The sequence below is a fragment of the Gracilinanus agilis genome, chromosome 2 (genome assembly GCF_016433145.1).
Source record: "Gracilinanus agilis isolate LMUSP501 chromosome 2, AgileGrace, whole genome shotgun sequence".
NCBI classification, from domain to species: domain Eukaryota; kingdom Metazoa; phylum Chordata; class Mammalia; order Didelphimorphia; family Didelphidae; genus Gracilinanus; species Gracilinanus agilis.
This window is the reverse complement of record NC_058131.1, coordinates 15,624,457-15,640,138: the sequence shown is the minus strand read 5'-3', so window position 1 is coordinate 15,640,138 and position 15,682 is coordinate 15,624,457. Positions and strand designations below refer to the sequence as shown.

Genomic DNA, 15,682 nt, shown 5'->3' with positions numbered 1-15,682 from the left:
CCCCCACCCGGCCGGGGGGAGGGGAGAAATGGGGGAAGGGGACCCCCTGGGGTGTGCTGACCCCACCCCCACCCCCCCAGTGCCGCAGCCCTGTCTTGCGCTCGCCGCAGCGCCGGGAGGAAGAGGAAAAGGAGCAAGACACGCGGGGCCCCGGTCTGAAACCCGAATGGGCGTGGGGGGCTGCCCGGCCTCCTGTTCCCCTCCCCCCCCTCCCGTCCTCAGCGGCCTCCATAGACTAGAGGGCGCGGACCATTTTACGGAGCAGGAAACTGAGACCCCAGTACGTCCTCACGAGCATGTGTTCGGGCTTGAGACCCAGGACACCATTCATCTGAGAGGGGAGGAGGCAGCCCCCAAGCTTCCCCAGGGGCTGGGCTTTCCGGCTCCCCCGGAGGTCAGAAGCCCATTGGGTGCCCCAGGGCCTTGGGTCTAGCCCTAGGACTGGGGGTTTCCCAGTCTGACTGGGAGCTCTGGGGACTGGGATGCAGGGGCGGCTTGTGACAGCCACACCGGAGGTGCTCGGTAAATGCTTTGATAAGAACTCAATCGTGTGGAGGGAGGATACCTCCTTTTTGCAGAGCCAGAAACTTGGGCCCCCCACGATTCCGGAGGATCGCAAGCTTCAAGCTGGAAGGGCCCTAAGAGGCCATGTTACTCAAACACCTTCCCTTTGAGAAAGAAAAAGGAGGCCCAGACAGGCACCGAGGAGCCTGGGGAGGCCCAAGAGCTCCAGCCCCCTTGTTGTCCAGAGAACTTCCTGAGGAGCCCAGATTGGGAGCCGCAGAGGGCTCAGGAGGTCATGCCGGCCAGGCTGCTTGAAAGAGGAGGAAACTGAGGCCCACCAAACTTCCCAAGCACCGGCAATCCATCTGCTCAAGCTCGTTATGTAGATGAAGCTTTGGGGACCCAGGCAGTTTAATGGGACAACAACTGTGTGACAAGGGGATGCAAAGGGAATTGCCTCTGCTAGAAAGGAAGGCCTTTCCCCGGGCCCTTGAGGGAGGAGGTCCGCAGACTGAACTGGTCCTTGGGTAGTTAACTGGGAAGCACCCTAGGAAGAGAGAACCATGGTCTGAAGAGTTGGAAGGGAACTGAGCTGCCTTTGATTCCAATCTATTCTTAACCTGGACTGGAAAAATGAGAGACTTTATAGACAGACATAGGAGGAACAGGAGGACATACTTGTAGGGAAGGTGTTTTGTTGACAAAGAATGAGAGGAGAGCCGGGGTAAATTAATTTTTCCTCAATAAATTTCCTGGATCTGAAAGATTTCCTTTGCTTAAAAGAGTCTGGAATCAGACCATTTAATATGGTTGTTACCCTCACTCTCCACAAATTTTCTTCACTGTGTTTCCATCTATAGAAAGGTGAAAGAGAGAAACATCACAGCCTGAACTAATGCTTTATCTTAAAATCCAGATGGATTTTTGCACTTCAGCCTCTTATTTTCTATTTTTTAATGTGTTGGATTAAACTTGTGACTTCATTAAAAGCACGTTGCTTTTTGGCCTTGTTGATCTAGTAAAATTAAAACTGTTGCACAAGATGGTAAATTACATCTGTCGCTGGGCCCTTTGGATTCCGAGGGTGGGGTGAAGGAAGAAAGAAACTTCCTTTTGACAGCCTCTTTAGCAGCATTCATTTCAATTTCTTTTCCTGTATGTAATGAACGAGAGATTGGCTGGCAATAAATGTAGGAAAATGGGTGGTGTTTTTGGTGGAGGGGGGGGCAGTTGTTGGTAGCAAGGTTCAAATGAATCACCATCTTTCACGGGGCCAGGAATGTTCCTGAAGTTGTCGATTCGTTCAGTGTTTCATGGTAGTTTTAGTTTATTAACGCGAACACAGTGTTGTCTTTGCACAGATTTAAAAAAGAAACTTCTAAAATGGTTTCACTTTTTGCACTACTTTTGGATTTTTCTTAACTGTGTAAGGTTAACATTGTTTTTGGAGAGGAAGGATAGACTAATGAAAAGTTTTGAACAAAAGTGCAATACTAGTGATCAGTCAATGAGTCCATACTCTTAAAAAAAACTAAATTTCACTAGAAAAGAACTTGGAAGTCATGGCTTCTTATATTATTGTTTTTTTTTTTTTTTTAAGTAATGTACTTTCTCAAGGACTCAAGCACAGACTAGGTCAAGAACTTTTTTTTAACAAACTGTAACTTATTCTCAACAAATTTTTCTTTGTAAAGTAACTGGAGTTGCTTATTACTGTTATTTTTTTTTTCTTGATAGAGATTCAGTTTAGAGCTGCTCATAGCAGTAGAAAAACTTGCTAAAGATATTCTATCAACTTTCTCCAAGTTGGAGATTTGGGGACTGAGTTTCTGTGGACAGCCTTGCTAGTGCTGCAGTGCTAATCTTGGACACCAACTCCCTGTTCACAGGGGGGGAAAGTGAACAAAACTCGGACATGATGTTAATGGGAATTGTTTTTCCTTTTAGGAGCTGGAGGAGGAAATGATATTCAGTGGTGTTTTTCTCAGGTGAAAGGGGCAGTCGATGATGATGTAGCAGAAGGTAAGAATACTTTTGAATAATGGAAGAAGTTGACTATTAACTAAACTGGAGTCTGTTAAATTTTGATTCCCTAAATATTTTCTTACACATGATGGCTAGTAAAGCTTTGGTTGTGAGCCCCTTGGTTGGTTTCAGAGACTGTCTGGATGGGGATGGAAAACTCAGATCCCATCCCTCAAAACAGCGCTGCTCTCTCTGCCATGGGGGAGGGACTTCATTCTCAGCCTTCCTTCCACTTGCATCCTTGGTTCCAGACAAGTCATGTCTTAATGTGAGGATCAACGGGGAAAACAGGCAGAGAAATCAGCAACGACTGAAGAAAGGTCTTTTGCCTTGTCTTGCCTTTTTTTGCCGTTTGAGCTTGGGAGCTCTGCAGCATGGTTTGGTGCTCTCTAAGCATTTTGCTGCCTGCTTTTCTTCATGATACATTGTACTCATCTTGAAGGTTTTAGCTTAGACTAATGTGAAAGCTGGCCTTTTGAAGTTTGACTGGCAGTTAGGCTTTTTTTTCCCTAGTAAGTTTTTTCTTCTCTCATTACAAGAAAATGTAGATATTGCTGACTTTTCAACTTGTTTTTGAAGTTCACTTTTCATATTGCTGTCCAACATGATTCTTAAAAGTAAACTTTTAAAAGCTCAAGGTTTTCATTTGTCACTGGAAAGTAGAAAGATCTTTATTATTTATCATGTGACCAGAAGCTCTAATTTTGATGTCTTCAATTTAATGGTATCTAGAAAGTGGTTTGTGTATGAATTCACATCTTTAAAAATTCTCTCATTTGAATCTAATTATTTTTAATGAAGTGCAAGAAATTGGCAACCCTTTTGTGTTTAGCCTGAGTCATTTTCTACTCCTCTGTGCTGCTTTCATATAGAAAGAGGGCATTAATGGACCTTCCTCCAGAGGATTTATACTTGCATAAGGTTCTTCCCAGTTGTCACAGATTTGTGTTGAGCCAGCCATGGCTCTTTTCTTATCAAGTTGTATCAGTGGAGCATGAATTAATGATGTGACTGGCCAGGCTTAGGTGGAGTCCTGATCATGAAATGGATTTTTCTTTCGGGGAAGCCAGCTGGCATATATATTATTGGCACCAGGTTAAACTTAGAGTACTTATGCTTTGAAGTGGGCTTTGCCATCTCAGGAGCTTTCATGAGAGAGGTGGGTCTTAGCAACTTGGGTGAAAGCTCTGAGCTTGGGAAGGGAAGGATTGTCCTGGAAACGTCCCCTTCTGTGAGTGAGTTGGGGCTGTGAGGGGAGTGATGGTTCATTTGTGGAAGTCCGTTGGGACCAGATTAAGGCTTTTGGGCTTTATTTGGCAAGTTAGTAGCCTGTTATTAGAAGACAGGTTTGATCTAGATGTAAGGAAGACAATATGAATGGGTCGTTGGAGGGTGGAGAGATGGGATGGATGGGACTATTATAACAGGTCACCAAATGAATTTGTGGCGTTCACTTGAATTTGAGCTAAATATGATACGTGTGTATTTATATAAGTTTTTTTTAACATTTAAATTGTGAGAACTGAGAACAAATGGATATTTAGAAAGTCATATCATAATGACTTGTTCTAATACTTTAAGAATAAAATACTTCTTGTTTTTCTTATTTTTCAAATGGATGCTGTTCTATATTGTAGGTAATTTTGTCTGCTGGGTTATTTTTGTGCCTAAGGATTTTGCCTCATTTTCACTCAACATTTTTTCCAATTAAGTAGTTTGTCAGGTTTTTAATGATCTATTTTAAGGGGCTGCATTTTTTGAAGAGGTCATTTACATACTGGGTGGGCAGTGTCCCTTATGCCAAAAGAATTTACCAACAGATTGAAGCAAGGTCATATTTCTCATACTTTGCTCCTTATGTTAAAACTCGGTTCTAATTCTTTTTTAACTAACCTTCTAGGAGTCAAGGTTTTGTTAGTAATATGTGGAGGTGCCAGCTACTAGTTAAGTTTAAAATTGGGTCAATACTGCATATGAGAATAAGTAAAAAGGCCATCATTTTGATTCTGCCATTTGCTTTGTAACCTTGAGTGAGCTTCAAGTTTCCTCCTGACTTAAATGAGGAGGTTGGAGGAGAAAATCTTCACCTCTAATACCAAATAATAATTTTCATTTATGTAGAACTTATATAGAACAAGTTTTACAGAAGACTAGCTTTCCAAAACACTATAATATAATAAGCATGCCTGTCCCTTTCTTGGTAGACTCTCACAATAACCTCATTTCTCACATAGTTCCAAACTCAAAGCACGTAAAATTTTTGCTGTATTGAAGTCTGGGGATATACTCAGCTTTCATTGAGCCTCTTTAGTCTCTTAGTGCAGTTTGTCTTCAGAATATTGTTTGTTGTTTTTTTTTTAGGAAAGGGGAGGATATTTTTTGACAACCTTAAAATGAATGACAATTGGATACTTCTATGCTGGTTCAAACAACTGTTGGTCATTGAAACAATTCTTTAGTGTGTCACTCCTGCCTCACAAGACTCCAGCGGCTCCCTATTACCGCAGGGCTCCCTATTACCGCCAGGTCTGATACAAGACTTTGGTGACAGCCTGAAATGCTCTCCCTTGCCTCCTCCTCAGAGCTCCGCTAACCCAGGGCTTCCAATCAGGGCTTTCCTAGCCATTTCTTTATACCCATTCTCACCATTTTCCCAGCCTCTTTCAGTTTCCCCAGGAGATAGCTTTCCAAGTTAGAGCAGAAACTCCTTGAGGGCAGATTCTGGCGCCTGGTTTGTTTTCTACCCAGGCTTTCCAGAGTCAGGCACTGTCCAAGCATCTCTCAGATCAGGGATTATAATGGGGCAGAGGGTATGCGAAGAATAAACCCAATTACCAGATAAATACAGCATGATTGGAGGAGAGGAGCAGGGACAGCACTTCGGACATAGGGGAACAGCCAGCGCAAAGGCATGGAGTGTGTGAAGGGGGAACCAAAGTGTGAGAGGGCTGGGAAGGGCCTTTGCTGCTCAGCAGGATTTCAGGTCTGCTTCCAGAGCCCTCGAGATTGGTGCAGGCCTGGGGACTTTGGAAGAGGCCAGAGTTTTACTTTGAGATGCGCCTGAGGCACGTGGTGATGGGGGCCTGGTTTGGGAATCCCAGGGGAAGCGCTGAGGAGTGCCGCCACAGTGGCAGTAGCCAGAAGCCAGGGGGGCTCAGTAGATAGATAAACAGGCCTGAAGAGGGAAGGTCCGGGGTTCAAATACGTCCTCAGACTCTTCCTAGCTGGGTGACTCTGGCCAAGTCACTTAATCCCCATTGCCTACCCCATAGTGCTCTTCTGCCTTGGAGCTAATTTTCGTCTTGATTCTGAGATGGAAGGTGAGGGCCCCCAAACGAGCAAATAAATAAATAAATGAAAGAGCTTGTGAGAGATGGCAGAAACCCAGGGGACAAAGCTTCCCAGAAGTCAGGGGGAGTCCAAGACGGAGCTAGGACATGTTTAGTAAAATCTGTTCTCACTCACTGCACGGACTGCTGTGTTCTCAGAGTATCGAGTGTGCCGCGTCCGTGTTCCCCCCCTCCCCCTCCCATGTGTTCCAGGGCAGGACTTGCTTCTTTGTAGTCTTTCTCCCGGCGCTTGACTGGGCCAGGACCCCAAGGACTCTGGGTTGATGTTTGTGGAGGGCATTCGCCATAGTCAAGGCCTGTGAGTGTCGGGGCAAGCCAAGTCTCTGCAGCACCCGAGGCGGGGACATGGAGAGAGGAGGGACGGGACAGCCTTGTTGGAGGAAGGGACTAGCCTCAGGAAGCGCTTTGTAACATTTGAGCCTCCCAGAGTGGACTAGGCCACCCCAGGTGGTGGCTGGCCCCAAGGAAGGCCTTTGAAGCCCAAGCTGTCTGGCCACTTGTCGGTTGTGTTGGAGCTGGGACAAACTAGACAGAAGGGCTTCTGGGAGCTGCAAGTCTGAGCTGTGGAATCCTTCTCTCACACCTTTCCCATGTGCCTAATACAGGGCTTGGCTCCAAATAGGGGCTTAATGAATCCTTGGTGATGGATTCTAGGAACTACACGAATCCTTTACAGGAAAAGTTTGTAACAAAGAAGGGAGAGTCACAGCCTAACAAGGGGGAATTAGGGCCTGGACATTTACCCCCAAGGTCAGTGTTTGAGGATAACAATGTTCTGATTTATTGTTTAAAAAACGATTTATGGGAATTTGACCTCAGACACTTCTTAGCTTGGTGACCCTGGGTGAGTCATTTAACCCCCATTGCCTAGCCATTTCTACTCTTCTGCCTTGGAACACACACACACACACACACACACACACACATTTTTAAAAATCAATTTTAAAGTAGAAGGTAAGGGTTTTTCAATTAAAAAAAATGAGTGGTAACTTGTTTTAGTCACCAGTAGTTTCTCCTTTTATCTCCTCTTTAAGTACAAAGTTCTCATTTGTTCATTGGATTTTGCCTGTGTAAGGAGTTGAAGGATTTTGCCTGTAAACTATATTTAAAATTAATTCTTTTTTTTAATACCTCCAATTCTTACTTAATATCATACTTTTGACAGTCAACATAGTTTTCTTCTTTTCTACCTGGAATTTCCTATCTACTTAGGGTATGTAATCCATTAGATGAATCTTGTCATTTTCTAGTTATAATATTTATAATTTTATAATAAATGCAGTTACATTTATCTCTTCAGTAGATGAAATCTTGTTTCCCTATTGTTTTGGGTAGAATTTGAAGGTATCAAGTGAGAGTGAGCTAATTTATTATTTTTTTTAAGTTGCTCCATAAATAGTATTTCAAGTTATTTGTTTTATTGAAAGATGAGTTTAAAAGAAAATAAAATGGAACTCGACCAGCCTATGGATTTAGATATATCGCATATCAGATCATGTCTCCCAGAACCCAACTACACAGTAAAGTATAATGTGGTGAAGATGTTTGTTCTGTCTCTTGACACTACCATTATTAGCGTTTGTGAAGTAAAAACGACAGGTTATTTGTCTATAATTGTGCTTGCTCGTAGTTGAATAATTTCCATAAGGGTGTTGGGGTGTGTGTGTGTGTGTGTGTGTGTGTGTTTGTGTGTGTGTGTTTAACATCTTGTGAACTTTACAGATACACTCATTTTCTTTTGAAAAGAATGAATATGTGGAATACTTTTCTGTCATCATTTTCATTGGGCTTTGGGAAAGTGTTAGAAGAGTATGCCCACAGAGCAGATCGTATACTATTTTGCTTCAAGATGGCACACTGAATTACAGGTTTAGTTGGTCTTTTTTCTAATTTATCAAGTTTTGTCCAAACCAGTTGACTTTTGAAAGTAACTGCATCTTGGGTTGTTGAATGGCTTCAGTTGGCAAGAGTTCTTAACCTAATTATTGTTTTTCTGTTTTATCTGTAAATGAACTGCAAAAGAAAAGGCAGATCCATTTTTTGATTATTTATTACAGTTGATTCTTTTTTAAAAGCTACCCTGGACATAGGGTCAGGAAGACCTGGGTTCAGATTCTACCACTTAAACTCTCAATTTCATTTTTCTCATCTGTAAAATGTTGTAATAGCTGAGCTGAAGTATAGGCACCTCTTTACAACGTTAAATTCTTTATTGGTGCCACTTATTATTTAGAAGACAACATGATAATGTGGAAAGGGGAATAGATTTGTAAAGAAAGGGCATGAGTTTTCATCTGTGTGATCCCAAGGAGGGAAGTCACTTATCTCTTGGGGCCTTCATTTCCTCATCTGTAAAATTAGGGGCTTTTACTAGATGGGCTTCTGAGGTCTCTTCCAGTTCTAAATCTATTTTGGAACAAGGACTGCTCAGTCACTTAATAATCAATAGTCCAATTTATCCACCATACTTTTTTTTAAAGCTAGGCTGTTAATTGACTGGTGTTATCTAAATAGAATTGCTTCCTGCTTAGCAGTGGTAAGAATTGTGTTGGTAGCATCAGTGCTGTGGCTAAAAGTTGGGCCTGTCTAGAGGAATGTAGAGATTGAGGGTCCGGATGATTTGCTTACCAAAGAGTCACAGAACACCTCCTTGGGAGATTTTCACCATCTTATTTTGGTCTGTAACGAGATTTTTGTGGGTTTTCTGCATTGTATCATTCAGCTGTATTCTCCTGTAGGTTCTTTGGGTACTTCACTCACTGGACCTGCCTGGTCATTCCTGCTTTGTGCTGTACTGTCAGCACTCTTAGGACGTGCCAGGATGGACACACATGAGGGAAAGGGTCGGACGGTCAGAGCCAGGGCCTTCAGAGAGTTTGTTTCTCTAATTTTTATTCAAGCAAGTAATGTGAGGCTTAGAATCTGATATCAGTAACTCCGCACTGTGCTTTTAGGACCCATATTAGATCTGCTTTAAGCTCTTCTATCTGGTGAAGTTGAGGAAGGGAATAACCTTTAGGATTCTGAACTCAACTGAAAAGCCATCATCTCAAAGAGATGAGAAATAGAATAGAATGAAAGGCACCTTAGACAGCAATCAGATGTCATTCTCTGTATAGAGGAAGAGCTTGGGTCCATAGAGGTTCTGCAGTGAACTGGGATTGAATGTGGAGGGGTGGGGGGGTCTGCATCTTCTTGTTGTGAGGACTGCAGACTGACTTTGGCTTTTCACAGTCAGTTATCCCAGTCAGCAAGCGTTGATCACTCATATATCAAATTAAAGGAGTGAGGCTGAGGAGAGGCAGGGAAGGAAGAAAGTTGGTGTTTTACTTTCAAGGGTGGGGGTGGGGCGCCGTGCTAGAATGCCCTGCCTGGAGTCAGGGACCTGGGTTCAAATTTGGCCTCAGCTACTTGTTAGCTGTGTGACCCTTGGCAAGTCACTTGACTCCTATCCTTGCCCTTCTGTCTTAGAATTGTTACTAAGACAAAGTGAGGGTTAAAAAAAATCTGAACCACTTCTCTGAAGTTGGGAGGTAGAGGTCATCTTGATTCTGGGGGGGTGGGGAGGGTGTGCTTTCTCTCTTCCTGTCCCCCCACTTCCAGAAAGGCCCACTCTTTTCATCTTGTTGCCAGGCCGACCTGCCTGGGTGCTTGGCTCTGCACGCCCAGTAGAGACAGTAGATGCTCTGGGTGGGAATCTGGACGTTGTCTCAGGATCCATTTTGCTGTTCTGGCTTACTGAGATCTTTCTGGCCGTCTCATCCAGCGTTCCATCCTTGAGTTTGACAAACTTTCCGTTCTAACAGAATCGGGGATTAGAAATAATGGCCTCACAAGGCCCAGGGCAGAAGCCTGGATTTCACCCCTGAATATGGTAGTTTAGTCAGTGAGGAATCAGTTAATTAACAAGCATTTGTTCAGTCCAGACCAGGCCTTGTCCACGGGGAACGTGCATTCTGTTGGAGAGAACAGAAAGAAGGTCCTGAGTAGTGGGTTGGGGAGGGGCCAGGAGCATTTGGGGGTTGTGAACCCACCCTCAGGAGCAGAGGCTTGTGCTGTCCGGCCTGTGGGCAGCTCTGGGCAGAGATAGATGGCCAGAGAGGAGCAGCAGCAGCAGCAGGCCCAGCTTGCTGTGAAGGGAGCCAGTGGTAAAAGGGTCAAGCAGAGGAGGCAGGTGGAGCTCCTGGAGCACGTGGGCAGGACGGAGGCAGAGTCAGCTGTGCTTTAGGAATGTCCCTTTGGTAGCTGTGTGGAAGAGAGACTGGAAAAAGGATTGGGTGAAGGGGAATTGGAGTAGGATTGTGGTACAGTCATTTTCAGCTCTATCCCCATTCTCTGGAACCTCAATTTGGGGTGTTCTTGGCAAAGATCCCGGAGTGGTGGTTTGCCATTTTCTTCTCCAGCTCATTTGATGGATGAGGAAACTGAGGCAGACAGGGCAAAGTGACTTGCTCAGGGTCACACTGCTAGGAAGTGTCAGGTCAGATTTGAACATGCATCTTCCTGTCTCCAGACCTGGTGCTTTATCGGTGGCACTTAATTTTTGTCCCTTTTGGCCATCAAGTCCATGCCTTGATCTGCAACCCTTTAAAGAAAGAAAGTACCCCCGCTGGCCCCTTCTGGAGCTGGGGGCCAAGAAAAGAAAAATAGCTGGTGGAGGAGAGCCATTCACCTCTTTGGGGGTTCAGTCCTATTGGGCTTCTGGAGTGCTTGAATTCCTGCCTTGTTTGCCTTTGCAGTTGCATTAAAACAGTCGTGGCTGTTCACAATCACCAGGATTGTCCTAGAGGACATGAGGCATTCCCCTAAACACCTATTTAAAGAAAAGAAATCTATCACCGGAAGGGTAGGAGGGCCTGAACTATTACTAAGAACTTAGCGTTCTTCCTTTTTCTCTTGAGAGAACCCAGGGTGTCCTGCGAAGTGTACTGGAGGGGCTCTTCTGTGTGACCTTGAACCAGTGCTTTCCTTTCCTCTTCCAGGCTGGTTCTTGATCTGCAAGATTAACTGTGAAATGTACAAGACCTTTAAGCTCTCTTCTAACACTATAAAAAAGGTATTATTAACCTGAAATTTGTGGATTTGTTATTTTAATAATTAATTTTTTATAACTTTCAGTATGATTGGTTTCTTTTGTAATCCTGTATATTTTATTTTAAGTATTTTAAAACAGTCTTTGGAGCAGAGGTCCATGGATTTTACCAAACACTATCCAGGGGGTCCATGACATTGCCTTTCATTGACTTTTTTTTTTAATTGACTTCTTGATTTATATGTATATCTTGCCAAAAATTATTCATTATTTCAGAAAGCCCATTGGGGTGGGATTGTAAATTCCAACACTTCTTTAATGAGAGTTCTCAAGTGAGCCCTGTTAAAAAGCTGGGTACTTTGACGACATGGGGAGTTTTTCTTCTGATAGTATAGTAATGGTTGGCAGTATTGTGAAAATACCTAGCTCTGGAGGGTGTACTCCCTCTCTCAGGCATTCTGTGTGCAAAACCTAGAAGAGAAATATCTAACTTTGTGTACAAACAAATGGAACAATAAATAACCCTTTAACAAGTGTATAATCATCTTACACCCACACTCTCTGTTTAACTTAGTTTTGAAAGAGAATAAAATACCAGTTTTCCAAGCTTTTCCTTTAGGGTTTTTAACAGATATTTGCTGTATTAGCAAAACCTCCAGTGTGTCCAAAAGTTAATTCAGTTGTAAGCTTTTATTTTTCTAATTTGTTCACAACAGTGAAATAAGTAATAACTATCATTAACCTGGTCAGAAATGTTTTATAAAGATATTCTTTTCCTTTGGGGAGCTACTAAGGGGCATGTTAAAGACAAATCATTTTGGAGCAATCAAATTAATGACAAATTTAGGAATTTTAGACAGGGAACAATATATGACATGGACCCTAAGGGACTAGGAGTCCTCTTTCTCTCTCATTAATGGTCCTTACCTCTAGGCCAATGATGGGCAATCTTTTGAGCTCGGTGTGTCAAAATTCACCAAAAAAACAAAGGGGCAACTGGGTAGCTCAGTGGATTGAGAGCCAGGCCTAGAGACAGGAGGTCCTAGGTTCAAATCCGGCCTCAGACACTTCCCAGCTGTGTGACCCTGGGCAAGTCACTTGACCCCCATTGCCTACCCTTACCAATCTTCCACCTATAAGTCAATACACACAGAAGTTAAGGGTTTAAAAATTAAAAAAACAAAAACAAAAAAAACAAGCATAACTTGGGTGGTGTGTCACTTCAAGAAAAAAAACATAATTTCGTGATATTTATAGTTTAAATAACAAAAATGCATAATTGTAATACATAACTGTATTTAATAAACCAAAATAGGTAAATAGGTAGCATTGTCATCTATAGTGCACAGAGTGTCTACACTACACTAGAGCAAATGTTTCATCCTCAGCACGTGGCCCCATACTTCTCTGTATGTGGCCGCATGGGGCCGTGTGCCATTTAAAATGGCTATGCGTGTCAGTGCTGACACACGTGTCATAGGTTTGCCCTCACCGCTCTAGGCATGTGCATACTGGACCTCAGTTCAGCCCTGGGAGAGCATGGTATTCTCTTTGTCTAGCTCATATCCAGGGTCTTCTCAAAAGAGAATTTCCTAAAATACTCAATTAACCCTGTGAATCAAGTTTAGAAAAGCTATTTTTCCATGCACACACAAAATAGCTAAAACGCAAAAAAATTATAGATGAATATGGACCAAGACCTGAATTAGTAACCTCTGATATCTATCAGACTTTTCTTGGAGGTTGCTACTTAAAACTTAAAACAGAAAATATTATGTGGAACTTCTAAAAAGCGGTTTCAGCTTCACCTCCTGTCTCCATCTCCATCATTTTAAAGGTCCAAGTCTCCTAGCAAGCCTGGGCCATTCATTCTCCTCCCACAGCAGAGCCACCAGTGAGTCTCCAACTCACCAGTCACGTCTCCATGCTGGAATCATCCGTCTCAGAATCAGTGTTGGCTCCCGGGCACTCAGGGCTCTGAAAGGCTGACTTTTGTTCATCCAGTGAGCACAGATTGGCTGCCCACCGGAGGTGTACCCTGAAATTCTGGAGAGAAAGGGGAGGGAAGGATTTTACTGGCTCTGAAGTCAGTGTGGATGTTTTTCCAGCTCAGTGGCCAGTCCTCTTTGATACAGGCAGCTCTTGTGCCTTCACAGGATCAAAGATTCATGCTTCGCTGGGCGTGCCCAGGGGAGCCCTCCTCAGTTCCAGGAATGCTCTAGTGGGGTGCTTTGGCCAGAGGAGACTGGGGGGAGGGGTGATGACCGATGCCAGTCCCTTATATCTCCCCAACACACTTTTACTGAGTGTTCAAGCCTTATGTAATCAAGAAAAGAACTAGTCTTGGGCTTAGAAAAAAAAAAGTTTTTAAGGATTTATTCAGAAGCCTCAGCTCTACTTAAACATGGAGAGATAGGATAGGCAGGAGGAAATTCTCTAGTTATAATTGTCTTTTCCTATAACATATTTTGTTAGTTTATTGTCGTTCCTCTCACCTTCCCTTCATTTCTTTTCAGCATATCTTGGTGGCTGCTGCTTAGTGCCTCCCACAGTTAGAAAGAAATGATCTTGTGAATCCATTTTGGACAAAATCACTGCCACCCTCAGGAATCTGAGATTACTGTGAGCTCAGGGGATCTGGAAAGCTCAGGAGAGGACTAAGGAGGGAAGCTGGAATGTGAAGCGAGATATTCTTGACCGTGAAGTCAGAACCAGGATTAGGCTCGGGTCTCCTCCCAGTCTGGGACTGTCACAGCTTTGTAAATGAGAACCAATGGAGGGATTGACCTTGGAGGTTCTGGGTCTGGGCTTAGTTCTTGGAACTTTTTGTCTCTACCTCCTCTTCCTCCCCTCTCCATCTTCTAGAAGTTCCATCTTCTAATACCCTCTGGGATTCCCTCTGGGATTCGGCTTTTTAGAATCACTCCCCAAGGCTCTTCTACTTTCTGTAGCAGCTTCTTGGAGCCCCCAGCACCTAGCAGTCCTTCCCCACCCCAGTAATTTGCACATTTAATGCTTCTTGCCTGTCTGAATTGAAAGGTTAAGAAAAGATCAAGTTGGTTTCTTTACTGTTTTTCTTTTTAACCTTTCGCTTCCATTTTAGAATCAATACTGTGTGTGAATTCTGAGACAGAAGAGTGTCTAGGGCTAAGCAATGGGGGTGAAGTGACTTGCCCAGGGTCACCCAGCATGGGAGTTTCTGAGGTTGGATTGGCACCCAGGACCTCCTCTAGGCCTGGCTCTCAATCCACTGAGCTACCTGGCTGGCCCCCCAAATTGGTTTCTTTACCAGTGCACCGGAGCTTTGCTTTGGACATCAGAGACTCGTAATTGAATATTGAGAAGAAGGTATATGGTGTGAGACTGTAATGTGCCCTGTTTCCCGGCCCGCCCTCACTTCTTTTTTCTTCCTTGTGCTGATAGGATTTGTATGTTTAGGGTAGAACTTTTAGCACCCACCCAGAAGCTTCCTTGGATTTGGAGGTTTGATTAATTGGTTTTGATGAGTAAGAATCAAGATTCACTCTAAGGACATGGCTGGATTGTGCTAGGAGACAACATGACCACAAAGTGTCGCTGACTATATTTTGCTCTTTCTTTTAAGCTATTATAGTCACAGTAAGGGATTGGGGGGGATGTTTCTTTTTTCTTTTCTTTTTTTTTTTTTTAACCCTACCTTCTCCCTTAGAACCAATACTGTATAATGGTTACAAGGCAGAAGAGCAGTAAGGGCTAGGCGAGTGACTTGCCCAGGGTCACACAGCTAGGAAGTGTTTGAGGTCAGATTTGAACCCAGGACCTCCTGTTTCCAGGCCTGGCTCTCACTGAACCACCCAGCTGCCCCCTTTTTGCTTCTATTTTTAAAAAATTGTAACAGACTGAAATGACTTTCCACCTCTGCTGTTTGGAGGCAGTTGGAAAGGCCCACAGGAATAGGAGGCAACCTGAACAACCCGAGTCAACCATTCATTTGAAGAGAGGGATTTTAGGGCAGAATACGGTTTGGGGGTACTTTTTTTGGCTGGGAAGGTAGAGATGGTGCCAGAGATGGGTTACCTCTGTGGTCAGGGAGGGCCGAGTTCACACCCTGCTCAGATACTTGCCTCGCCTGCCTCCGTGTCCTCGTCTGCCCAACAAGGGTCATGGCAGCCCCTGCCTTCCAAGGTGGTCTGGGGAAAGCGCTTTAAAGGAGCTGAAGGGGACGGGCCAAATGGACATGGAGGGCCGCAGAGTGTCCGGGAAGCGAAGGAATGGCAACCTTTAGGGGCCTTTTAGCCCTTCAGTGAGCAGCTGCTGGCTCCGCCTGTTTACTGGATTAAATCCTCCTTTAACCAGAGCCCAGTGGATTCCTGTGGAGGTGTTGCCATTCTTCTCCTTCCAAAGACCTGTTTTCCTAGTTAATGTATGTTTTAAAAGCAAACTCACTCTGGAGTTTTTAGATGTAAAGCATTTATGGATAGAGTAGGTGCAAGGCCGGCCCTCCTCCCTGCTGGCAGGGAGCTTTCCAGGCGTTCTGCTGGGAGGGAGGTTAAAGGGCTGGGAGAGCATCCGGAGCCGAGAAGAATCAGAAGAAAATGTGTGACTTTGAGCTGCGCTTCAGAGGCCTGAGCAGGAGGCCTGCCCTTGTCAGAGCTGTCAGTGGACTCGTGTCCCAAAAGTCTCAGTGCCATTGGAAGCTAGTTGAGCTTTTGGGAGACCCATGACTGGACGTGATGAGTATGTTTTGTGTTCCTTGTACTTGGCTGCAAGGTGGAGATCTGGGGGGGCGGGG

The 15,682-nt window shown here is 44.1% G+C and overlaps 1 protein-coding gene across 1 annotated transcript in view; it reads left to right on the top strand.

Annotated features, from left to right (window-relative positions):
• Positions 1-1,783: 1,783 nt before the first annotated feature.
• PPP2R2A (protein phosphatase 2 regulatory subunit Balpha) overlaps positions 1,784-15,682 on the top strand; it is a 74,225-nt gene continuing 60,326 nt past the window's right edge. Inside the window, exons 1-2 of the mRNA XM_044663014.1 lie at positions 1,784-1,820; positions 2,452-2,526. Coding sequence (XP_044518949.1) covers positions 1,784-1,820; positions 2,452-2,526 — 112 coding nt within the window. The remainder of the gene's footprint in view (positions 1,821-2,451; positions 2,527-15,682) is intronic.